At 41.6% G+C, this 27,440-nt stretch overlaps 1 protein-coding gene, 1 long non-coding RNA gene and 1 other non-coding gene across 3 annotated transcripts in view; 2 read left to right on the forward strand and 1 right to left on the reverse strand.

Moving 5' to 3' along the window:
- Positions 1–27,440, forward strand: part of RFTN1 (raftlin, lipid raft linker 1) — a 255,636-nt gene that overhangs the window by 193,403 nt on the left and 34,793 nt on the right. Inside the window, exon 7 of the mRNA XM_069958706.1 lies at positions 25,028–25,143. Within this exon, the coding sequence (XP_069814807.1) occupies positions 25,028–25,143 (116 nt within the window). The remainder of the gene's footprint in view (positions 1–25,027; positions 25,144–27,440) is intronic.
- The window catches only part of LOC138783691 (uncharacterized), a 123,150-nt gene that overhangs the window by 25,542 nt on the left and 70,168 nt on the right, over positions 1–27,440 (reverse strand). The window lies entirely within an intron of this gene.
- Positions 22,972–23,162, forward strand: LOC138785085 (U2 spliceosomal RNA). Its single transcript, XR_011362059.1, has one exon. It is a non-coding gene; the product is annotated as a U2 spliceosomal RNA (small nuclear RNA).

The raw sequence follows: 27,440 nt of genomic DNA on the forward strand, positions 1-27,440 counted from the left end.
GTACCCAATATGTGGGCGTAAACCACTGTATGGGCACACAGCGGGGCTCAGAAGGAAGGGAGCGCCAATTAGCTTTTCCAATGCAGATTTTGCTGAAGAAGTTTCCGAGCGCCAGGTGCGTTTGCAGAGCCCCTGTAGTGTCAGCAGAGAGAAAAACCCCCATAAGTCACCCCATTTTGGAAAGTGCACCCCTCAAAGAATTCATCTTGGTATGTGGTGACCATTTTGACCCCACAGGTATTACAGGAAAGTATTCAAAAGAAGACAGTAAAAATGAAAAACTCGAATTCTTCCAATAATATGTTTGTTTAGTTTGAAATTTCTCAATTTCACGAGGAACAAGAGAAAAAAAGTACCCCAAAATTTGTAACGCAGGTTCTCTTGAGTACAACGGTACCCAATATGTGGGCGTAAACCACTGTATGGGCACACAGCAGGGCTCAGAAGGAAGGGAGCGCCAATTAGCTTTTCCAATGCAGATTTTGCTGAAGAAGTTTCTGAGCGCCAGGTGCGTTTGCAGTGCCCCTGTAGTGTCAGCAGAGAGAAAAAACCCCATAAGTCACCCCATTTTGGAAAGTGCACCCCTCAAAGAATTCATCTTGGTGTGAGGTGAGCATTTTGACCCCACAGGTATTACAGGAAAGTATTCAAAAGAAGACAGTAAAAATGAAAAACTCGAATTCTTCCAATAATATGTTCGTTTAGTTTGAAATTTCTCAATTTCACGAGGAACAAGAGAAAAAAAGTACCCTAAAATTTGTAAAGCAGGTTCTCTTGAGTACAATGGTACCCCATATGTGGGCGTAAACCACTGTATGGGCACACAAGAGGGCTCAGAAGGGAAGGTGCGCCAATTAGCTTTTTCAATGCAGATTTTGCTGAAGAAGTTTCTGAGCGCCAGGTCCGTTTGCAGAGCCCCTGTAGTGCCAGCAGAGTAAAATTTCCCAATAAGTCACTCCATTTTGGAAAGTACACCCCTTAGTGAATTCATTTTGGGGTGTGGTGAGCATTTTGACCCCACAGGTATTAGAGGAAAATATTCAAAATTAGACAGTAAAAATGAAAAACTCGAATTTTTCCAATAATATGTTGGTTTAGTTTAAAATTTCTCAATTTCACGAGGAACAGGAGAGAAATGTCACCCCAATATATGTAACGCAGGTTCTCCTGAGTAGAACGGTACCCCATATATGGGCATAAACCACTGTATGGGCACACAGCCAGGCTCAGAAGGGAAGGAGCGCCAATTAGCATTTTCAGTGCAGATTTTTCTGAAGAAGTTTCTGAGCACCAGGTGCGTTTGCAGAGCCCCTGTAGTGTCAGCAGAATAGATTCCTCCCAAAAGTCACCCCATTTTGGAAAGTGCACCCCTCAAAGAATTCATCTTGGGGTGTGGTGACCATTTTGACCCCACAGGTATTAGAGGAAAGTATTCAAAATTGGCCAGTAAAAATGAAAAACTCGAATTTTTCCAATAATATGTTGGTTTAGTTTGAAATTTCTCAATTTGACGAGGAACGGGAGAGAAAACGTACCTCAAAATCTGTAACGCAGCTTCTCCTGAGTAAAACGGTACCTCATATGTGGGCATAAACCACTGTATGGGCACACAGCAGGGCTCAGAAGGGAAGGAGTGCCAATTTACTGGAGGGTTTTGCAGCTAGTAATGGTTATTAGAATAGCGCAGTTACTAAAATAAAATAAAAAAAATGAGTACAGGTAATGTGGGGTGGTTACGGACAGTCTGGGGTGGTTATGGGCAACCTGAGGTGGTTACAGGTAATCTGGGGTGGTTAAAGACAACATGGAGTGGTCACGGGCAACCTGCTGTGGTTACGGCAACCTGGGGTGGTTACAGGCAACGTGGGGTGGTTACGGGCAACCTGCAGTGCTTACAGACAATCTGGGGTGGTTACGGGCAATGTGGGGTGGTTACGGATAAACTGAAGTGCTTATAGGTAATCTCGGGTGGGTACCTGTAATCTGGCATGGTTACCGCAATCTGGAGGGGGTCATTGGCAATTTGGGGTGGTCAGAGGCAACCTGCGGTGGTCAGAGGCAACCTGCGGTGGTCAGAGGAAACCTGCGGTGGTCAGAGGCGACGTGGCATGGTCAGAGGCGACGTTAGGTGGTCAGAGGCAACGTGCGGTGGTTACAGGCAACGTGGGGTGGTTACGGGCAACCTGCTGTGCTTACAGACAATCTGGGGTGGTTACAGGCAACGTGGAGTGGTTACGGGCAACCTGTAGTGCTTACAGACAATCTGGGGTGGTTACGGGCAACGTGGGGTGGTTACGGGCAACCTACAGTGCTTACAGACAATCTGGGGTGGTTACGGGAAACGTGGGGTGGTTACGGGCAACCTGCAGTGCTTACAGACAATCTGGGGTGGATACGGGCAACGTGGGGTGGTTACAGGCAACCTGCAGTGCTTACAGACAATCTGGGGTGGTTACAGGCAACGTGGGGTGGTTACGGATAAACTGAAGTACTTATAGGTAATCTGGGGTGGATACCTGTAATCTGGCATGGGCACCGCAATCTGGAGGGGGTCATTGGCAATTTGGGGTGGTCAGAGGCAACGTGGCATGGTCAGAGGCAAGGTGCGGTGGTCAGAGGCATCGTGGCGTGGTCAGAGGCAACGTGCGGTGGTTACGTGCAATCTGGGGGGGTTACATGTCATCTGGCGTGATTACAGGAAACCTGGGGGGGTTATGTGCAACCTGGAAGGGTTACAGACAATCTGGGATTGTTACTGATAAACTGAAGTGCTTATAGGTAATCTGGGGTGGGTACATGTAATTTGGGGTGGTTACGGGCAATCTGGAGGGGGTCAATGGCAATTTGGGGTGGTCACGGGCAATGTGCAGTGGTTACGGGCAACGTGCGGTGGTTACGGGTAATCTGGGGGGGGTTAGGGGTAATTTGGGAGTAAACTGCAATTATTACTATAATAAAAAGTGTTTTATTTTTTTGTATGTTTGTCACTTTTTGTAATTTATACATTCATTTTCACTGTATTACTATGATTACTGTGATATTTTCTATCACAGTAATCATAGTTCAGTGTCAGAGACCAAATTGGTCTCTGTCACTTTAAATTTTCAGAGTTGGCTGGTTGTGAAGCGCATGCGCACTTCATAACCAGCCAGGACGTCGAGGAGGAAGGAGCTCCAGGATCAGGTAACGTATATGGGGAAGGGGGGGGTGACTGGGGGACGGGGGTGACAGGGGGGGAGGGGGGCGACTTGGGGGGTGGGGGGACATCACTTTTTATCCCCTGTCACCAATCATTCATGGTGACAGGGGATAAAAAGTGCCGGGAGCACATGGTACAAGCGATCAGCGGTATATAGTATATACCGCTGATCGCTTGTACCGGGACCCCACAGGGGGGTCCCCGATGACTGCCCCATGCTCTCCGCTACCTCCGGTGGCGGAGAGCATGGGGCTTTCATTCATTTAAACTTTTCCATCCCTGCGAACAAACATCGTTTGTTCGCAGGGATGGCGGCGGCCATCTTGGAAATGATGGCCGCCAGGGGGTTAGTGATCGCCCTACTAGGGGGGGCTGATCTGAGGTCTGGGGGACACTTATTTCATCTCCCCCCACCGTGGATTCACGGCGGGGGGGAGATGAAAGGCGCCAGCGGCAGCGGTAATCCGCTTTACCGACGGCCGCCGCTATAACGTTAATAGCGGCGATCGTCGGTAAGGGGGGGGGGGTCGGGACGGACCCCACACACTGCCCCAACCCCTCAGCTACCTCCGGTAGCTGGGGGGATGGGGTGGGGGCCGTCCCGGCCCCGCAGCCTTATTCTCTGCCATCGCCGTAAAAAGCTGATGGCAGCAGAATAAGGACCCTTAGTGACCGCCGTAAAAAGCCGTATCGGCGGTCACTAAGGGGTTAAAACATGATGCCTGCAGATTGGACTTTATTCCTGATGTGATGATTTCCCACATTAACATATCTGATAATAGCCTGCATTCATGTGGTATTCGTCGAGTGGTATGCTGATGGATACCATGATGTACAGTATCATGAGTTCACTAGACCAAACATATCTACTAGTGACTACATTTCATCCATTCTTAAGCGTATACTCTTATTTTATGGTATTTGGTCCATTAAATAGATTGAACTCAGCGTAGGTAAACCATAGTATACACTGCCATAGTATTCTATGTATATCACAGAAGTATGGTAATTGTTAGATGTGAATGGAGCCTAAATGGAAATGTCTTGACCCCTATAAAGTGTGAATAGTAAAATAAAATGAAAATTGATGTTGTGCGTATTGGTGTAATCTTATAGGATCTGTGTTCTTGACATTGGAGTGATTAATGGTGACTAATCAATAGTATCTGGGAGTGTCCGTAAATTACATTTTACAGCATTGTCGTATTGAGTCTGTGCAGGAAGGTCAATGGACATTCATTGGATTTACACCAGTGTATTAGCCTGTCCAGTCTTATATTTTGATTTATCCACATATCTATGAGATGAGATGGACCAGCAGAGAAGTAATCTCCACCTTCTTAACACAATAGGGGATTTTATTGATCTTTCATTATAAAGCTAGCGCAACATTCAGTATTTAGGTTGCTTTTTTTGTGGCATTTAATGTTGCATTGTTTCTGTTGTAAAACACTCGCAGTCAGTAAATGAACTAAACTGTGCACACACTTTCCTACAACCCCCCTTTTCTTGTAGGCTCAGTGGAGACCAACTGGGAATACCTCCTAAAGATTGCAGCTGAACTGAGCATGCCTGACCCACCTTAGTGGGTCATAACCAAGGGTAGGATGGGGGATTAGTAAGTCTATAGCTCTCATACAGTACAGTTCAGAAATCAATAAAATATATTTAATTTCACATTATGCATTAGTTTCGACCTAATTTTCTTAATGACCCCTTAATGACAGTGGGCGCATTTACGCAACCTCTGCCTGGGCCTTAACGCAGGAGGGCATAAATGTACGCCCTGCTGGGGTCCCGGGCTATTGAACTGGCTCTGGAGCTGAGCTCGCTCCATAGCTGGTGAGGACCGGCTGCTATCTGCAGCCAGGCCTTTACCCTCAATGCTCATGATCGCGCGGCCGCCCACCTTTAACCCCTTAAGCACCGCGAACACGCCGGCATTTAAGTGATAGAGCATCTCCTGTCACTTACCGATCGGGACCCCCGCAGCATGTCTGCGGGGGTCCTGTTCGCATTGCCTGACTGCCGGAGGTCTTTTACCTTCCTCCATGCAGGCAGGCTCTATCAGAAGATAGCAGATAACACTGATTCCTGCTATGCTATGGCATAGTGATCAGTGTGTGCAATCTAATGTATTGATGTAAAAGCCCCCTTTAAAAAATGTCCCAAAGCCCCTCCCCCAATAAAAGTAAAAATCACCCCCCTTCCTATTTTATACATAAAACACAATAAAGTTAATTAACATATAATATACCGTAGCATGCGTAATCGTCCGATCTATTAAAATAAAACAATATTGTTCACACACGGTAAAAAGCGGTAAAATAACGCAGAGATTGCTTTTTTTTAAATTACATTTTATGTATAAATTTTTTTTTTATAAAAAGCGATCAATACGTTTGATCTAGAAAAAAAATGTTACTAATAAAAACTAGAGATCATGGCGCAAAAAAAAAATAATTATGCCCCGCACGACCCTGTAGGTGAAAAAATAAAAACTCTATAGGAGTTACAATAGGGCCATTTTAAATATACCTGTTTGCCAAAAAAAAAGTTTTACTGCTAATAAAAATAGTAAAATGATAGAAAACCTAGTAAACATGCATATCGCTGTGTTCAAACTGACCTATAGAATAAAGGAAAAATGCCAGTTTTACCGTAAAGTGCATTACGTAAACATGGAAACCTCCAAAAAAATTGTGGAATTGCATTTTTTGAACCAAATTCACCCCAAAAATGATATTTTGGGGGTTCCACCATTCATTTTATGTACAAAGTACACCTGTTCTTAAAATCTTTAAAAAAAAAAAGCCCCCACATAGTCCTGTAGGTGGAAAAATAAAAGTTATGGGTCTTAAAAGGCGAGGAGGAAAAAACGAAACAAAAGTGACAATTGGCCTGATCCTTAAGGCCATTTCAGGCCTGGTCAGGGGTTAAGTCTCCTAATGGGACCAAAAAAAGTTAATATGTTATATGTTAATATGTTTCCCAATTTGGGAAAGGGAGCAAGAAAACCAAGCAAGTCAGATTTCTTCCCTTCATGAAGTAAGACTGTATTCTGTTGATATGCTGTAACTAGTGTTGAGCGGATCTGCCAAAGTGTTCGGGTTCGCCAACATTATCCAAACCTGAATGCTCGGCGTCTGATTCCCCATGACTGCAGAAGTTGGATGCCTCCCTAAGGGCCTTATTCCACGGGACGATTATCGTTCAGATAATCGTTAAATCGTTCGAATCTAAACGATAATTGTTTGTTTGAATAGCAGTTAACGATTAACGACCGAGCGAGAAATCGTTGATCGTTTAATAAGACCTGGACCTATTTTTATCGTTGCTCATTCGCATTGAATAAGATGTCGTTCGGTCGTTCGCAGTAGTGACGAACGTAATAGCACGACAAGACGACCGCAAGAATGATCATAAGTAACGATTATCGTTCCATGTAAATGGGTGGACGATCTCAGGTCTTTCACAATATCGATTGTTTATCGTTAACGATTATGCAAACGATAAACGTCCCGTGGAATAGGGCCCTAAGGCTGCCAAGAAATTATTGATGTAGCCTATGGCTTTGGCCATGTTTTTCAGAACTCCTTAGGGATGCATCCAACTTCTGCAGCCGCAGGGAATCGAACGCTGAGCATTCGGGTCCGGCAAGGTTACCTGAACACTGACCGATCAGCTCAAGAATCGCCATAACCTAAAATTGTAAGAAATTCCCCTTTAAAAAACTCATCATATCTACATTATAAGATTATGTATGGTTTATTTTAATACTCATAAGAAACAGTATCCACATTTTGAGAAAATTACATGAAGTAATCGAATATAATCTAATCATTTTTGTTGTGGCCTCTGTATAAAACGAGTTATGTCTCCGCTTTAATGTGTCCACCAACCAATATAAGAATCTTCAGTCATGAATTAATTTTCCCGAGATTGGCTGAATGAGGTGGGACAGTAGCGATAGAGCACATTTCCGACATCCATCTTGGGCCTTTCAGTCACAATAACATGAAATAATCCTCGGCTGAGCATTCTTCTCTGCTCTGTAAGCGGTTCAATAATGTTGTTATGACTAATATCAGGAAATAAATGAGTTTTCAGTAATGAATTAGTTAGATGTTCCAGCCATGTACGTTTAAAGATTATATCTGAAGCAGGAAATTAGATGTAATGGGCTTGTAGAAATACTGTATGACTTCATTACTTTCCTAAAAAGGACACATATTCACTCAGTTGGTTAATGGAATCCGTAATAAGATTGAACTTCACCACAAATAGTTAGACTATGTAGCCAAGCATAAAGAATGGATATAGAAGAATATTATTTTGCAGTGTGTTTCTGTAACAGCCAGAAGGCCATAGCACCTGCTAAATGGTGGTTTGGACTAGGATTATACTTCTGGAAGGGGTATCCTTAAATAACCCTGCATATTGATTTAGGAAAGCTGCACTTGTCATGTAATTGGGGGAATAGTTTTCGATCATTTTCGGCTTGGTGACTGATGAGATAAGGGGTAAGTAGTTGTAGTAGTAGTAATCTACATCTGTAAAGTGACCCCATAATTCAAACATTGGTATTATAGCTGTAATGAAATGGTGGTCCAGTTTAGAGAACACATTTTCATATATGCTCTTATGGAATTCTCTCTGGAGAACCTGTCCTGCATCAAGGTGCCTTTACACCCCTAGGCCGGGTTCACACTACGTAGAAAACACGGCCGTATTTCATAAAAATGGACGTAATTGCACAAATGGACGTTATTTCACCAACTAAGGACGTTGTTTGCGCAATTAAGGCCGTTTTTATGAAATACGGCCGTGTTTTTTATGTAGTGTGAACCCAGCCTTAGTAAAAACCATGTAAAAAAAAAAACAAAACCTGCAAATCTGCTTGTTTTGTTTGTTTTTAAACAGAAAAATGTTCCCAAAAATAAGTTTGATTCTTTTCGTTGGAATGATCAAATCAACACGAAAACAGTACTGAAAAAAGTGACATGCTACTTTTTCAGAGCTGATCCTCTTTGAAGCTCACATTGAGGCCGCCTTCACACAGCGCATGACACCGGCCGTTCTGTGACCTGGCAGTGTCACAGAACGGCTGGTGTCAGTAAAGTTGCTGCACTACTGAACGGATGAACTTCTTTTCTGGTGAATTCACCATTGCACACAATGGAGAGTGCTGCCAGAGTCGCACTTTCCATTGTGTGAACTGACCGTTTTGTGTAGCTGCTATTCGAATAGTGGCCGCGCAAAACTGACATGTCAGTTTTACTTTGCAGTGCATATTTTGAATTTGCCGTTGTTGCAAATCGCTACAATGGCCGTGATTAATTCAAGATGTACGTTGTGTGAACATGGCCTGAAAGTAGAGATGAGTGAACCTCGAGCATATCGCCCCTTACTCTTTTCATTTAACGTAAAATAATGTATAAATAGGAAAAGTCTACATTTATTTTTTAAAGTTTTATTACAAAGTGATATAACCTAAAGCATTGTATTACATTTATAAAGCCATTACTCTCTGGAGAACCCCATTAAAGGTGGTGTCCTTTTTTTAACATATGCCAGTGTAAATGGTTAAAATAAAAAACAACAGATACCCCTTCCTTTTCCAGTAGATTCTAAATGTCATCACAAGCAGGAAGCAGCATAGAGGACCGTGCACTGCCCACTTAGCCAGTCAGTGTCGGCAGTAGAGATGAGCGAACCTGGAGCATGCTCGAGTCGATCCGAACCCGATCGTTCGGCATTTGATTAGCGGTGGCTGCTGAACTTGGATAACGCCCTAAGGCTATGTGGAAAACATGGATATAGCCATTGGCTGTATCCATGTTTTTCAGACAACCTTAGAGCTTTATCCAAGTTCAGCAGCCCCGCTAATCAAATGCCGATCGTTCGGGTTCGGATGGACTCGAACCTAAACCCGGTTCGCTCATCTCTAGTCAGCAGCTGTTGATTGGTAAAGTGGGCAGGAGAGGCCATCATGATTAGCAAGGTATCATTCCTTGACACCCCCATCGTTTAGCTATTCAGGCAAACCACAGCATCTGGATGTAAGCACAGTGAATGGAGCAGTAAGCCTCAGCTCTGTAGATTGTCTTGTGACTGTGCTGAGCTTCCCTTTACTTCCATTGGAGCTGAGCTGCAGAAACTGTTCATCCAGCATGGCCATACAATGTACAGATCTGAGGCCTAAAGTTAATCTGTCAACTACATTCATGTTTCAAACTGCTGACACTGTCAAATAGCTGTTAGGTCAGGGAGACACATGGTACCTTTCATATATCTGTCTGTACTTCCATAAAGTGCTGTAAGCTGGAATGCCTCCTAGCTTCCCCTCCCACCCTGCTTGGGGCAAAGCTTCAAGCAGGGACAAATAACGGAAGCAAGGAGGCAATCCAGCTTGCAGTATAATAAAATAAATTTTCCACAGTCTGGGGGTACATTGCCATATTTCAATTGCAGATTTGTATGATTTTGTTGCAGTTTTGAAAATAGATCCACATCCTTTTCACCTAGAAAGCTGCAAACCTGATGCAATTATGCCACCAGTTGTGGCATCAGTTATCAAAAGAAGGATGCCAGACCACCAGATATATGTAAACCTAACCTCATGGCTTCACTTCCCCAATCAGTGGCAGACACCAGAATAGGTGAGGTGTCGCTCAGGTTATCTTCATTTTTTATATAACAATACTCATTCTAGTGAGCTGAGAGCTGGAATAATGGACATCCTTCTATGATAGCGTTCTAGATCATAAAATAGCTGAAAGAAATAAATTATTGAAATGGAGGTCACTAGGTGTACGCTTCATTACCTTTCCATTGTGTGATTTTTAAATACTTGGACCTCCCTGAGAATAGTTATTGCATTTCCTAGAGCAGCAAAGCATACAACTATATTATATTGTGTGAAATGGACATGAATACTGAATTTTGCATTTCTACACCAGACTTGTTAGAAGCTCTCATAATATCTCTCTGTCATGTCTAACATGACAAAGTTTTTATTTGTCAGATATGGAAGATTCCATTTAAACAGATGCAAGACCCTATTAATCCTAAATTGTTGAGAATGCAGTCACTACTTACTCATTACTGGGATTTACTGCTACTCAAATGTATTAAAATTAAATTAAAATATCCTGGTATTTGTACTGACTGGCCCAGATTTATCAAATGGTTTTAGGACAAAATCTGTCTGTATTATTTTCCCATAGCAACTAATCACAGTTCAGGATTCATTATACCAGAGCTATTTTAGACCTGAAAGCTAAGCAATGATTGGTTGTTACATAGTGAATCGCAGTGGATTTCATGCTGCAAGTTCAGTAGTGAAATCTGCTGCAATTCCCGACACTGTCGTTTTAAATAGGTTTACATACTGGCAGCGGAATTTTGTAATCCGCCGAAGCCTGTTGAATACTTTACCGGTCCGAAATCCGGGCTTCTGAGGCTTCCAGCATCCTGACACCCCGCTTAGCCAATCAGTGCACCATCCAGCCGCAGCCACTGTTTGGCTGAATGGGATGTTAGGATGCCACAGCAGTGGAGCGGTAAAATATTTACAGGTGACCCTGCCAAGAGTATTACTCCCTCCAGCTTAACTCAGTGGATCATCAAGGTACGCAAGCTCCCTCAGCACATCAGGGTGTCTTCCACCCTAACCCAATTACCAACCAATGCCAACCCTTAGTTTACCTTTGCTTCACTAAAACCCACCCAGCCCCTTAACATAGATTCCTCTGGCTACCTTTCCAGCACAGGGCTGGCCAGGCCCCCTAACCGGAATCTTCCGTCTACCCTACCCAACCTAGGTCCGTCATAGTCCCCCAACCTGGACCCTGCTGGCACCTTTTCAGCCCAGATCAATTCTTGCCCTCTAATGTGGACCCACCCAGCACACTTGCTAGCCTAGGCCAGCCCAAGCCCTCTAACGCAGAACCCCTGGCATCCTTCCCAGCCTAGACCCGTCCCAGCATCTTAACATGGACCCTCCTGGCGCCCTTCCCAACCCAGGCGCACCCAAGCCCCCTAACACCCAGCACCCTTACTAAGGCCTGCCCCAGACCCCTAAATTGGATCCTGCCAGTGCTCTGCCCATCCTAGGCCCTTCTCACCTATCGCAGATGCACCCGGCACTCAGCCCAGGCCAGCTTCCTAGTGTGGAAGCTGGAGCCCCCCCCCCCCCCCCCCCCCCCAAGTTTGCATAACAATCCCTTTACAATATATGTGCTATTCCTTTGACCTATAATCGATAATATAAAGAGAATATATAAGGTCAGGTAGTATAGCATATACATATATATATAGACACACACATATATACACAGTAGCGTATAGTTACTTATTTAATCATTTATTGGTGGAATATTGTTGGGTGGAGAGCTGTGGAGTATGCTTTGTTTTCTTATAAGTATGTTGTTCTTAACCTAACCGAAATAAGCCTACCGGAATATATACAGTTTGTACACTCTGAGTATAGGTTCAGGGAAAGCCCAGACTGCCTCAGCATCACAGGGGTGCCAATTCTAATGTCCTGTACTGTATTGTCTTTGCACAGAATGTCACATTTATTTCTTACAATAGGTTAACAATGTTGCAACATGTAACACCTTACAGGATCAGCGATCATGAGACCACTGTGTCACACGCCGGTCTATCCCTAAGGGCATTGTCTAAGAGTATTCTCCATTCTTCACAAGATACTCCTGATGGTGGTGATAGACTTTCTCACCCCTGTTCTAAGTGTTGATTAAGGATAAGCTATATCTAATTTTTTCAGGACTCCCTAGGGCTACATCTAACTTCTCCAGTCACTGGTAATAAAATGTTGAACAATCCGACTCGATCATGCCTGGACAGAAGCATCATGTTACAAGCCAATCGAGCAGTCCTTCTGAATTTTGGAAGCGCTTAGTCACATTTTATTGCATCATGAGCATGCAGTTGCCAAATGCACAAACTTTGCAAAACACTAATATAGCTGATACTAGTAAAATTTGGAAAAGTCTATTTGCATTTTAGGAACTGTGTGTAAGACTTGTAAGCTTTTGGCTATGTTCGGGAGACAGTTCACAGCTGGCCAGGCCAGGCCTCCAGCCTTCAGGTATCATTGACCGCCATCCATTGCCAGACTAAGCGGTATGCAGTCACTGAGGCTAGACGCTTGGCTTATTAAATATTGACGTATGTTTATTCTCATTTTCCGCTGCACCTGCTCCTTCGCTGGTGTTTAGAAATCTGAAGATCTGCCTCACTGAAGTCCATAATCCATAAAGCATCACTCTGAACCATAACCAGAGCATTCACTTTTAAAGGAATTCCTTTAACACTGTCAGTGCTGATCTTGAGAAATTTAATGTTACCTATTATTAATACATGAGATGATAAAGGCCATATGAAGTACAGGATTATGTATATCCAAGGATATTTGTAGAATCCTGACTGCTGCTACTAAATCTGTAGAAAATACTTATGCATTCTTTATTGTGGAAAGTTCATCACAAGTTCATTACTTTTAATTTGTCAGTCAAAGCTAAACTATTTTATTTGTTCTGTGTAGGGAAGAAAAAAAGGAAAAATGTGAATACGGCCTTATGCACATGTTCATTATTTTTTTCATGTCCGTAAATTCCTCCCGCTATCCACCCCTACAATCCGCTGATAACGGATTAGGCGTTTGTAGTGCATTCGTGGCGCATCCGTATTTCTGTAAATCCGTTTTTTAGAAACACAATCTTTCAACGTGTGACTGATTCATCTTTATTTTTTTTAATGAAAATAAGGATGCCAAACAGGCAACAAGAGAATCCGCAAAAAAGTGGGTCCGCACTAGGAAATGTCCTTTTTTTTCAGGATTAGTTTGCGTCCTTGTAATCTACTGATCGTGTGAATGCCTAAGGGCATCTGCTATAGTATGCGCTAAACCACCTCTTAAAGAATCTCTTTTGGCTAGAGTAAAGTGTGGAGTCATGTATATTCAACTCTATGCAGACTAGCCAGTGGCTACCTTGTGGCTTTTTATTTAATTCCTTTTTTTTAAACTGTAGAAGTTCTGTATTAATCCTAGAACCCATTGCTACATCATGGGAAGGATTGAGTGCCATATTTACCAAACACCAACACTTCCTAACACAAAGATTTTCGAGGAAAAAAAAGAAATGTCCTGTTTCACAGCTGGTGAAATAGTCTGGAATAGTTCCAACGCTGTAATGTATCATTCAATTACCATGAAACCTGTTGATGGCTTACAGCAGAGGTGTAGCTAGGCTCTCTTGCACCCGGGGCAAAGATTCAATTTGGTGCCCCCCCCCCTTGTATGCGCAGTAAGCTTAGGTGGGCCCATGTGTGTGTGTATATATATAATTTTTTTTTTTTTATGAAGTTTAGATGAGCGATTCGGTCATCTCTACTGGCAGCACTAGTGTGATGTTCACAATACATACATAATGTCATATTTACTGTGTACCTGGAATGTTCCCATTTAAAATTTGGTCCCTAAGTACCTTAACGGAGGCGCCGTTGTCTCTACTCCCTGCTGTCTGTACCTGTGAATTAGGAGGCGGCGTTGGCTCCCCTCCCTGCTGTCTGTACTTGTGAAGGCGCAGTTGTCTCCGCTCCCTGTTTTCTGTACCTGTGGAGGGGACATTGTCTCTGCTTCCTGCTGTCTGTATCTGTGGAGGCACAGTTGTCTCCGCTTCCTGCTGTCTGTACCTGAGGAGGCGCCTTTGTCTCTGCTACCTGCTGTCTGTACCTGTGAATTAGGAGGCGAAGCTTCCTGATCTATCTCCAGTGTGACACCCAGTGTAATGTGATTCTATGGTGCCATCTCCTAATGCACAGGTACTCTCAGCAGTAGAGTCGATCAAACCTCGGGAAATCCTAGGTTCGATTGAATTTGAACATTCACAAACCTGCCACATTAGATTGCTGATGCCTTCCCGGTCTGTGGGGAAGGAGGAGAGTGCCCGACTATTACCTAGGCTGAATCCCAGAATTCCAGTCGGTACCCGGGCAGTCTCCTTCTTCCCCACAGACCAGGAAGGCATCAGCTATCTAGTGCGGCAGGTTCGTGAATGTTCGATTTCTATAGAACCTAGGATTTCCCGAGGTTCGATCAACTCCACTCAGCAGACAACAGCAGTATCACCTCCAGTAAGGTATGCCATCACCAAATTCAAAATAGAAATAATTTAGAAAAATGACAGGTACAGGTGCTTTATAGATTGGCGTAGGGAACCTTGCCTCACCAGCTGTTGCAAAACTACAACTCCCATCAAACATGGACAAAGCTAAAACTTTGGCTGTCCAGACATGATGGGAGTTGTAGTTCTGCAACAGCTGGAGAGCCAAGCTTCCCTACCCCTGCAGATAGTAGGTAAGGGGTATATAAATGTGAGATACATTTTGATAGGGCAGTTATTAAGGGGTTAAGTATGTGCACCCCTGATTGTCCTCCCCTTCCCACACACCTGTATCTTCTTTCTTCCTCCTTCTTAGTGCAGTGTACATACAGGACCTGCGGTGACATCATAGTCACATATCAAGGTCCTTCACCATCTCTTTGCTGTACTGTTTCCTGGCTGCTGTTTAGCCCTGATTTGTGATTTTGCGCAAATTATAGCTAAACAGCAGCCAGGAGACAGGACAGTATGGAAAATACCTCTTTTGATGAAGTAAAAATCGCCCCCTGACTCCCCACACTGACAGAGGGCAGGAGGCTTCCAGGCTGCATCATCCACTGTCATCCTCTCTCTGCTCCCTGTGATGGCGCCCCCCCCTGGTCTCGGCGCCCGGGGCAGCTGCCCCCCTTGTCCCCCCTAGCTATGGCCCTAGCTTACAGTGCACAAAAACCTCATAAAAGTAAAGAGCAGCCAATACTGTAGGATGCATGGACCACTAAAGGGAATCTTCTAAAATAAGCAAGTACGGATACAAAGTGCAGCCCATCATGAAGGCCTTAAACCTGTCATAAAGATCAACTTCCAGCTGCAGTTGACGTTGAAAGATTTAAAATTATTACAGCATTATATCTATATCTATGACATACATCAGCTGATAAGTACTGAAAGACTTCAGATTTTTTAATAGAAGTAAATTACAAATCTCTAGCACTTTTTTGAAACCAGTTGATCAGTTGATGTGAAAGAATTTTTTTTGCCCTTTAAATGTTAAGAAAGTATATTATAAAGTTGCTAAATTTTTATTGTGCAGAAAGGGTCCAGAAGAAATTGGTCAGCAATACACTTGCAATTCTTGCAAATGTGTCTGGTATTGCTCGGCTTTTTTCACCCAAAAGGTGGATGAGCTATAATATGAGACATAGCCCGAATTGCCATTTGCCGTCATGACATATACTATTGTACTAACAGTAGATGTCAAATGATCAGAAATGAGAGTACAGGTGCGTGGATGGTTTTAGGTCACTGGCAACCTCACTACTTGTACAGCAGTAAATGCTTCCATGATATTACTGCATGTGTTTCCTTTGTCCTTAATGCACCTAGTATTTTCGACAGACTTATTTCAAAGACATAAGGCAGCCAGTGCTTAGTAGTCAGTAAATGTGAATTTATACTTCTCCGGTAAATCAAAATACAGAACATTAAAGTGGCATTTAGCCAACAGAAAGGCATTAAATATTTATGGCCACCAGTGAAAACAGCTTTTTGTGCACAGTAGGGCAGCATCTTTACCTTAATAAAAAATTTAGTGGCATTGGTCCAATTTAAGGGAAAAAAAAATATGTCAGATAGTGATTTAATTTTTAAGCTCCACCACCCAATGAAGTAGTAACTGAGGTGTATGGAGAAGGCAGGTGTAGGCAGCAGATGAACATCACGAGAGACGTCTCGAGCTGCCAGCTTGTTTGTCTGACAGGATTTTAATGAGACTGTATTATGTGCCTGCTGGTTTGAGCTTACTCCCAAGAAGCAATGAAATCTACAAGATCCTAAGTATTAGTAGTCGACTGTGCTTAATAATATGTCCACCCCGAGTTATTACTTAACTGAAGTTTTAGAAAAGTAAATGTCCTGAAAAGAAAGCATAAGTGTTATTACTTTTGCAAAAGGATTTTTATTACTGCATATGGGATAATGTGAATGATAAATATTGTATGTAGTAATATGTGATGGTTTTACTAATATGCTTCATGTACAGTGCTCTATTTCTTGGGTATAAAGCCTCATGCATATGGCCGCACTACAGCTACAACCTCAGAGTTGTACTTACTGTTAGAGCCTAGCTAAAAGCTCATGGACCCTGGTGCAAAAAATTCACATTGGGCCTGTTCCTGTCAACACCACCTATTGCATACCCAAAATTTCCTTGGTGTTTATTGTGTTTACATTATATGAGTAAAGGCCCTATTAAAAAGCGATTATCGCCTGTATTTGGCCGATTATCATCCATTATGGCCGATAATCGCTTTGTGTAATGAAAAGGCAACGATCGGCTGAGATACATGAAATAGAAAGACAACCGACTTCGATAGCAATGATCGTAATAGGAGCTATGGCTGCAGGCCGCCGGTATCGTCTATGAACTCCCCATATTTTAGCACCAAAATACGGGTGTAATATGCAAATTACGGGTAATTTGTATAATACGCCTGTATTTTTGTCTCAAAATTACGTCCAGCCAAATAGACGGATGTAAACGACCAAAAAAAGATAGCCTTAAGGTCCTATTAGACAAAGCGATTTTCCGTTTTCTCCGCTTGGCAACAAACAATCGATAATGTGCGCTTTTATGAATGACCTGAAATCTTTCATGATAGTCGTTAGTTATGATCGTAATTATGATCATTACTACGATTTTTCACTCCTTCTGATCCCAGCAAACAAACGAACAATGTGTACATGCAGCAAAAGATTAGCGAGCAATTAGCAAATGATTAACAAAATTTTATGGTCAGCGCAAAAAATGCGATCAACGACACATGAACGTATTTTCGTTAGTTGTTTGATCGTTGCTTGCATACACACGGAAAGATGATTGTCTAAATTCAAACAATATGAAATTTTTCACACAATAAGCACCACCTCTTTGACATGCAAACATCCAATCTAAAAGACATGTTTATGTTCCTACTGCGTTCCTTTTAAAATAAGACGGGGCCTTATTTTCTTCTCTGAAAAAAAGGGCTAGGGCTTATTTTCAGGTTAGCTCACACATTACACATTATGCTCGATTAGTTTCTTGTACTTTACAGAGTAGCTTTTTTTATTTGAACTCGTTGTCTGGGGGTAAGAATGTACTGCTACCTATACATTATACCAGTTAGAGATGAACAAATCTATTCACAGATTTAGTCGGAAGTTGCACCTTGGAGCCAGATCCAAAAGCGAGTGAGTGGATTTTTCCCTGCTGTGGCAGGAGGTAGCAGGGCACTTATCCAGGATGGTTGGCTGTAACTAGGGCTTAGGGTCCTATTACACGGACTGATTTTTAACGATAAACGATCGCAAACAAGATTGTTTATCGTTAACCTGAAATCGTTCACCATATTACACAGAACGATGGTCATTAGTTACGATCGTTACTGCAATCATGATCTATGATTGTTTACTCCTTCTGATCCCCACAAAACAATGGACAATGTGCAGTTACAATGAACGATTAGTCAACAAATGCAGTACTTGAACGAATGAATGTGGAATTACAACGAACGATTAGTGAGCGATTACCGATAATTTTAGGTTCAGATCTAAATCAACCACATACAAACTTTTTTTTACACAGAACGATTATCGTTTAAATTTGAACAATATAACGATTTTTCGAACGATAATCGTCCTGTGTAATAGGGCCCTTTTTTCGAGAAGGGCTTATATTTTAAGCCTACTTCAAAAACCTTACAAAATGAAGCTACTTGAGATTGGGTTTATGATTGGAGAAACAGGTATCAGCTATCTTTCTATGTCTGCAGTTCTGAGCATGATATAAAGCTGACCTTTAACCCCATGATGTAGAGTTGACCTGTAACACCATGATCTAGAGCTGTTTCCCTGTAACCCCTTTTCAGCAGTAAAAAAAAATAAATCATATTGTCTATCACTTTAAGTGACCAATGTTGCATGATAAATACTTATTTACTATATAGTTGAAATCAGCAATATATGGGGGGGGGGGGGGCGTGCTTTTGTGAAAAAGCTGGGAGGTAATTCTTAGGACAAAAAGTAGCTAAATACTGTAGTAAATACTGAGAAGATGCACTTTAGGTGCATTTCCCATAATAAGTGTCTATTAGTAATTTTCATAACTTTTATTAGGCAACAACATATCTTAAAATTATTTTGCCCGGACTCCCCCTTTAAGTATTATAGGATTAGAGCAACTGTAAAATTGGCCAACTGTTGCTTGTGGCATATAAAATAAAATCAGACCTCAAGACCAGTACCAAATAAATGTAGATCAGACCCTAAAACTAATAAAACTAATTCAGATCCTAAAGCAGATGCCAAAATGAATTTAGACCTCAGAAATTCTATATAGAGATCTTTGACCATACCCCCAAACTATTCCTGAATAGAGACCCCAGACCGGACCCCTATATAAATGTAGACTGGAGCCAAAAATTAGAAACCAAATACTAAATTTGAGAAAATTAAGAGACTAGAATGAATAGAGTCCTGAAAATGGATTCTTATCTCGGGGTAGACCTCTAAATTTGGTTGTATTGCTCGTAGGTTGGATCCTTCTCATCTTCAGATTCTATGGAGCACTAGGACATTGTGTAACACACACACAGTGCCCTGACATTGAACAACAAACATAGGGCAGCGGAAGACCCATGGAGGATCAAGGACACTAAGTATATGAAGGAGTTACTGTAGTAATTGGGGCTTTATAGTTTCATCTAATGGAAGCTACACAAGCCCTATATACTGTACTACACTAACTCCACTGATGACATTCTCTACACTGTGTAGCCTGTATCCCTTAGCTGTCATTGACTTGTACTTGACCTAAAGTTATTGATGTCCCTGTGTTTTGTCTTTGAATTGCACAAGTACAGCAATCCCCATGGCTTTGATCTGCACACTATATATCTTAAATGAACAGGCTTTTCATAACACATTCAAGTTCCCTTTAGAAGCAGAAAATCCCATGTGCGGCAGAGCTCATACAATGCATTTGTTTCCTCTCGTCATGGTACGGACAAGGAGAAGTTGTCACCACACCTGTGGGCGAGAAATGATCCTCCAGATGTGACAAGGCAACGGCTGTTGTCTGTGACTAATTATAGTGAAAAATGACAAGAAAAAAGTGTTTGAACATTGGACGGAATACTTTGATTTAAAGCCAACAATTTCTTCCGAAAATAAGGCAAATTTAACAAACTTTCCACAACTGTTGTGACGGTGAGGAGAGGTACTATAAAGACTTGCCGCTATGAACAATTGCATCATTTATCTATCCCACGATCGTGAGGGTTCTAAAACCCTGGATATACTGTACAGCACCCTGTTGACAATAAAGGAAGTTAAGGCTGGTCAATCTTAAAGTGGTCTTCTGATGACGAAATCTATTTTTAGCTGTCTAATAAATAAGAATATATGCTTAAATAAAATTACATTACTACCTATGTGTTTTTTTTAGTGTACATCCTGTAATGGTCCTTCTGTTCCTGTTCTGTACTCTAGCTGAAAATTCCATGTTTAGAACAATGACGGCACAGCCCAAAATGTGTTCATACCAGATGCAATCTTCTCTACTCTATGCTTTGACTGACTACGTTTGGATTCCAGCCCAATGAGGCTTGCTCCCTGGCCTACAGGTCACTTATTTTAGTGCATACACAAGTCACTGCTGCCTCAACGTACACCTTTATTTTGCTGGGAATACAGATAACTATGTGAAAAGAATGTTTTATTATTAAAAAACCCCTTTAAGAAAGGCTTTTTAGAAGTCTATGGGAAGGTTCATAATTGTTGTGGATCTGTAATTTTTTTTTACAAAAGAAATGTCCGTAACATCCACGAATCCATAAAAATATGAATGAGGAGTCATTTTAAACTATTCCCACTCCTTTGCTAATAAAAAAAAAAAAAATTAGGATTACAGATGCAATGAGGATGCATTACAGACAACAATTTTTTTGTAGACTGCAGAGAAAGCTTGGGCCTGATTGCAGACAACATATACCGTCCTGAAAAACTACTGAACATATGCGTGTAGCTTATACTTTATACTTCTGTCAGCTGTCTGTATTACGTGTATGAGGTTCTCCCAAGACTCCAGATAATGTAGTTGGAGATGGGATCGGGTGTGATGGAAAGTCACTGCTCCACCACCTTGTTCTCGGAGTAATAAACTGCTGCCAGAGCAGTCTGGCTGCAGTTTACCCCAGCCCATAGAAAACACAGGAACGCTCACCTTGGTGAATGCTTCTGTGTATGGGAGGGCTGGAGACAGAACTGTTGGAGAACATTTGACAGTTATTAAAGGTGAATCTAACCTGCTAATATCTCTTTTTTGTGCATGTTTTCCCACACAGTTAGTAGTTAGATCCTCATGCTACTCTGGCGGTTTGGAACACTGGCGGTTCCGTCCTGCTCCAATGATTTTTATTAGAATATACAGTTCGGCCAGGGGGTGGATCGATGCTCTGAGGATGGTAGCCCTGCCCCCTGTGCTCCAAACTGCCCATTTAGCATAAGGATCTAACTATTAACTGCATGAGAATGACGCCGAGGATAAAGGTAAGAGACTTACCTTCATTCTCTTTGCTCCGTGCGCGAAAGGGACATATCAGCAGGTTAGATTTTTCTAACCCGCTGATAGTTTCCTCATAAAGGTATATGGCCACTTTTACAGAGAATGGTTTGATACTCTAGTATCACTATAACATTTTAGAATATAATGCTTGCTATAACAGTTACATGTACAGGTTACAATAATTGTGCTTAGAATGGTAGGTCTGACTCTCCAATAAAAAAAAAAAATCTCTAAAGCCCAATTATCAATGTCACTCATCGGAGGCTTGTATCCCCGCACATAGATGAATTACTGTGACTGTGTGGAGTACCTGTGCTGTGGCCATCATGGTGAATATTAATATCATGTAAATCATGACATTCCAAGCCACATAAATTCACTGTACATCCGCTAAAGCTTTCTGGCATTCACAGCTATTACCGAGGTTTTCCATTTGTTACTTTCAGCAATAAATCTGCATCGTTCGACAAGCCCATTCTTATGCCAGTTTAAGGATCCCCGGAGAATTCCCCATTGCTAAGTTGCTGAAATTATGTATTTGTATTATTTTTGAACAGTAAGATATGCAGTAACATTCATTTTATACTTTATAATGTTGTCAAACTTTAATCTGAATTTTCATTTTGCATGACAGCAATGTAATATTGTCTCTTATGCAGAAATGTAGTTACAGCTCTCACTGCCCTAGGCTCTAAGCCTAAATATGCCCCCCAGTAAAGGCACATCTACAATCCCCAGTTATAGTTGCTTATTTCTGATAATGACAATTGGTCAGTGTGATCTATAGAGAATCTGTATACATAGAATAGACCAAGCTTATCCACAATTAATAATAAAACCCGCATACAGGTATTGTTGTAATCAAATTCTGTAATCGAAAATAAAACTTATTGTAACATGGCAGATTGCAAATGGCAGAAGCACGCCTGTATACATTTCCTGTCAGCATAATGACAGGTATAACATGACATTCAACTACATTTGTAGGGCAGTGCATTATATGAATGATCAGGCAATCGCAAGTCCTCTTATGGGACAAGTTGAAAGGTAAATTTTTTTTTACTAAATATTATCTCACCCCCCCCCCCCCAAAAAAAAATTGCATTAATAGCCCATATCTTTTATTATTATTTAAAAGGGTAATTCAACCTAACCGAGCTGGTCTTACTCACCAAGTGTCTTTGAGTATTGTGAGCTGTCCCCGGTTTTTCTAGCTGCCCCCGTTTAAGTTGCAAGTTTTTCAAAGGCCGGTCTATAGCCAAGATGGCGCTGGACAGAAAACTGCATTTCCCAGCAAGCATTTCACCTCAGACCCAAGTATCTGCCCATGGTTTGCTCTATCTGCTTCTGCTTTACACTGTAAACAAAATATCTATCTATCCATCTACATAGAGAGAGATAGAGATGAAACAACCGTGTTGTCTTTCCCCTATACTGCTCTGCCCTTGGCCAGGTGCTCACTGATTAGTGTGATGTCAGTGGTGGGTGGGGTTATAGATGAGGTGTTACATCTTGCTTGTCAACAGAATAGACAGATCATGTGACTTTGGTCTCAGAAGGGAGGGGGGCACCGAGGAGTGGAGACAAAGTGGACCAGGAAGAGAGGACTTTATGCAGCTTCAGGGTGTAAGTGAGGATGTGCTGCAGAGAAACGGCCCAAATTCATGTAATAGAAACCTATAACAAACTAGCTTGGATTATGGGTTGGGATTTAACAGGGTTAAATCTTTCTGAAGTGGAGTACCCCTTTAACATTAAAAACTTACACATATTTGGTATTACAATGGTATTACAGAAATTAATATAAATATACTACTATACTGCTCCTTATCAGGAACAGGACCCCACTATCGTCTATGGACTCTCGTTAGAACTTTCAAAATCTAAATCAACAGTAGATGTGATATAAAGCAAGTTTGCAATTTACATTTATTATTCCTTTTTTTAGTTATCATGGAAAACACGACACTTCCTGTTTTCTGACTTTTTTTTTTCTCTCAAAAAACAGGAAAAACAGTCAGAAAACAGGGAGTCCTATCGCTTCTCGGCCTTTTGGCTAAGATCATGTGTAGTACCTGTTCTTATCAGTTTAATATCTGATACGTCCCCTATCTGGGGACCATATATTAAATGGATTTTTAGAACAGGGAGATGGAAAAAGAGCTTGCTCTGTCCTCTCCAGGCATTGACCTGGTATTGCAGTGCCTCCAGGGTCAGTGCATCAAAAAAAAAAAAAAAAAGAAAAAAAAAAAGAAAACAGGGATTCCTGTGTATCCCAGGTCATCTGAGCGCTCACAGAGATGGCAGTCATGTGACTTATGGAAACATTGAGCTGTGACTCTCTGTACTTGCTGAAATTCCTGTGTTTAGTCTTTTTTTCAACCAGTCAGAAAATCTGCCTTTAAGGCTGGACTTGGATTTCTGGTAAGTTCAGCTTTGTTTTACAGCATGATAACAATAAAAATAAGGAATGTATACTGCAAACTTGCTATATATCACATCTCGTCGATTTAGATATTGAAAATTATAACGACAGTGACACTTTAAGGGATTTGTGATAACTGACGAAACCCAACTCATTCATGAATATGTGTAGCAGTGTATGTAAGGAAAAAAGCAGGCCCATTTTGCCCACATAATTCAACGCCTTTAACCTCTTAGCACTATGCAATATACATTTACAACACTAGAAATATGCAGTTTAGGACCAAGAGTGGAATACTGATCACACAGACATAAAAGCTGTGTCTGTGACATGACCCACTGGGGGATGACTGTGATTGCCGGCCTGTCTCCTGTGGCAGCGGTTCAGGTCGGAGATAGCTCGTCAGACAAATGGACAGAAAAATAGCATCGGGAATAGACACATTTCTTTTTCTGGAAAACAGCATTTATTGAATAAAGTGATGAAATATGGTAGTTAAAACTATACATATGTTGTTTCCCTACAGAGAATATTTAAAGTGTACCTGTCGTTATAACTTTCAAAATCCAAATCAACAGTATATGTGATGTAAAGCAATATACATTCATTATTTTTATTTTTTGTTATCCTGCTGTAAAACAAAGCTGAACTTACCAGAAATCCAGGTCCAGTCTCCTGAAGGCAGATTTTCGGACTTGTGTTGGTTGGAAAAAAAAACAGACTAAACACAGGAATTACGACCAGTACAGAGAGTCACGGCTCAATGCGTCCATCAGTCACATGACTGCCTTCTCTCTGTGAGCGCTCAGATGGCCTGGGATACTGTTTGAGAAAAAAAGGTCAGAAAACAGAAAGTTCTGTATCTCCCCCCCCCACACACAAAAAAAAATGAATGTATATTGCTAGCTTGCTTTATATCAAATCTACTGTTGATTGAGATTTTGAAAGTTATAACGACAGCAACACTGTTATATATACGGCACTGTAGCATTCAGATCTGCTGGCAGTAGTAGCAAAATTCATAAAGTTCATAAAGAAGTATATACCATAGCTACTTGCATGTAGAAATAAAAACAAATATCCTTAAATAATTGATGTTTGATAGTCCAGCACTGATAAGGTCAAATCAGCACCAGAATAATAGAATTTCTCATTGTTTAGGATTGTGACATTATTGCATTTTGTCGGAATAGAGATGGTATATACAGTATGTGTATGCACAAACACTAAGCATGCTCCTTATAGGACAAGTTGCTGTTCACTAGGGATGGTCCGTACAGAGTTCGTACGAACTCGAACCATCCGCAATGAATACCGCTGTCTGCCCGCTCCATGCAGCGGGCGGATCCAGCGGGAGGAACGCCTGGAAAACTGGGATACAGCCCTAGCCATAGGCTGTATCCCAGTTTTCCAGGCGGTCCTCCCGCTGAATCCGTCCGCTGCACGGAGCGGGCAGACAACGGTAATCCAATGCCGAGCGTTTGGGTTCAGGCGAACCCGAACCTCGGCGGGTTCGGACCATCCCTACTGTTCACTATAAATGCATGTACTGTATTTAACAAAAATATCATAAAGTTGATTTAATAATCTATGAAGAATAATAAAGTATACAGTGTTCTGTATAAGTCACAGTTTCTCTAAATAATCCTTTTTATTCCCTTTCACAGATACCTCATCGGAGTTTACAGATGGTGTATTTATTTTTGAAGACTTTCCAGAGCAAGATCCAAAAACTGTAAAGCGTTATGATGCCATTGTCGTAGAACAGTGGACCATGATTGAGGTTGGTCTTTGTTTCTAATCACCAAATATAGTTTGACTTGTACAAGATTTTGACTATTATATTACAATAATGGATGAACGTCCACCTATTGAAATGTGCTGCTGATGCCATTATATATACTCCACTCAGCCATAACATTATAACCATCTGGCTTATATTGTGTAGGTCCCTTCTCAGCTCTGACCCATCAAGGCATGAGCACCTGTGGTATTTGCACCAATATATTAGCAGCAGATCCTTTAAAGGGGTATTTCCACCTAAGCATAGTATCCTTAGTACACAGGAACAAGGTCCCGGAAGGAATGGCATGCACTGCACATACATGGCCAGCACCGCAATCACTCTCTATGGCAGTGCTTCTCAAACTGTGAGACAGGCCTCACCAGTGAGGCGCCCCCTAGTTATTGGTGAGGCCCAGCTGGGGAGTCAGTTTTTTACAAAATTAATTATGATCTTCACAGTCTTTCAAAATCTCTATTTTAGCAACATTATTATTTTATTTTGTACTTGCTTTATTAGTATATAGAGCTTGGGAGACAGGTGAAAGATAGTCCTAGCATTATTTTTAGCTTTTAAATAGACTTTCACCACAGATGGTGAGGCCCTGTCATCGTCTTGGTCAGTCTGGTGAGGCCTAGGCATTGCCTTGGTCTGTTGGGGGAGGCTCCAGTAGAAATAGTTTGAGAAGCATTGCTCTATGGGATACGTAGCCCCTCCGTGGTGGTCTAGGATCCCCCCACCCCAATGCGATCGTGATAGGGGATCCCTTCTCCTTACCTGCCCGGGCCTCAGTGTCGGAATGGCACTGATCCTGCCTCGGAAATTGATGTATTTGGTCTGCAGCAGACCAGAGTAATACAGCACTGATAAAATCCCCTCCCCAATAAAAGTTTGAATCGCCCCCCCCCCATTTCCAATTTAATAAATAAACATACACATTGGGTAATCCTGCATGCGTAATCGCCTGAACTATTAAATTATTCCATTCCTGAGCTCACATGGTAAATGGCAAAAGCGCAAAAAAAAATTCCAAAATGCTAACTTGCACATTTTTGATCCCATCAAATCCAGAAAAATTTAATAAAAAGTTATGAAAAGTCGCATATACTCAATCAAGGTACCGATGGAAAGTGCAGATCATGGCACAAAAAAAGATACCTCACACAGCCCCATAGACCAAAGCATAAAACTGTTATAAACATGGTCATAGAGCAATTTTAAGGAACATTTAGGTTTCTTTTTTAAAGATTTTAAATTTTTTAAAAGCCATCAAATAAAATAAATTATGCAAGTTGTATATCATTGTAATCGTACCGACTTAAGGTACATATATAATGTCTCAGTTTTACCATAGGGTGAAAGTTGTAAACACAAAATCTCCGTGCATTTAAATATATTCTTGTTTGGAAGCATATTTTATGCAAAATTTTACCCCTTGTACAGGGAGAACACTGAAGGGGGGGGGGGGGGGGGTGAAGAAAGTATAGAATGAGTGAAAAAGGAGAAGACCGAAAAAACTAGAAAGGTCTGCCGTGGAGTACTAAGGAGAATAGAATGGAGGGCAGCCTTCTGTTCATTTAAGTTGTATACTATATTCTCCTAATGCAAAAATTCCAGTCGTTTTACACCATGAAAGTCATGCACTCTGAATTAGTTCTTCAGTATAACCTCACGTAATGTTTTCATTAAGCAGTTCTATTTTTATTTAATTTGCATGTACAATATTAGTTGGAATGTAGGTCACAACCTTAAAGCATGCAAAATATCTTAATCAATTAGATGAGTGCTCTTCCCTTTCCTCATGGTGTGGTCTACATAACAAGAAGCTCTTGGGTTTCTGCAGTAAATCTGTTATAGCTGCAGGATAACAAAAAACAATATTTGCCGCAATTGTGTTTTCCTTTGTTGTTTTGGTAAAACAATAAATATAGTTACATCGTTAATAGTTACATAGTTAATATGATTGAAGAAAGACACATGTCCATCAAGTTCAACCAAGGAGGGAATGGATGCAGGGAAGGGGGGTATACAAGGTGGATACAGGATGGATACAGGGAAGGGGACAGATGATGATAAGTTCTATACATATGCATTTATATTATTTTGGTCTAAGAACTTGTCTAGCCCTGTTTTGAAGCCCTCCACTGTTTTTGCTGTGACCAGAGCCTGGGGTAGACTGTTCCACAGATTCACAGTTCTCATGGTAAAGAAGACTTGTCGCCTCCGGAGATTGAACCTTTTTTTCTCCAGGCGGAGGCAGTGCCCCCTTGTCCTTTTGAGGTAGTTTTACCTGGAAC

This window comes from Dendropsophus ebraccatus, chromosome 2 (genome assembly GCF_027789765.1).
Source record: "Dendropsophus ebraccatus isolate aDenEbr1 chromosome 2, aDenEbr1.pat, whole genome shotgun sequence".
Lineage (NCBI taxonomy): Eukaryota > Metazoa > Chordata > Amphibia > Anura > Hylidae > Dendropsophus > Dendropsophus ebraccatus.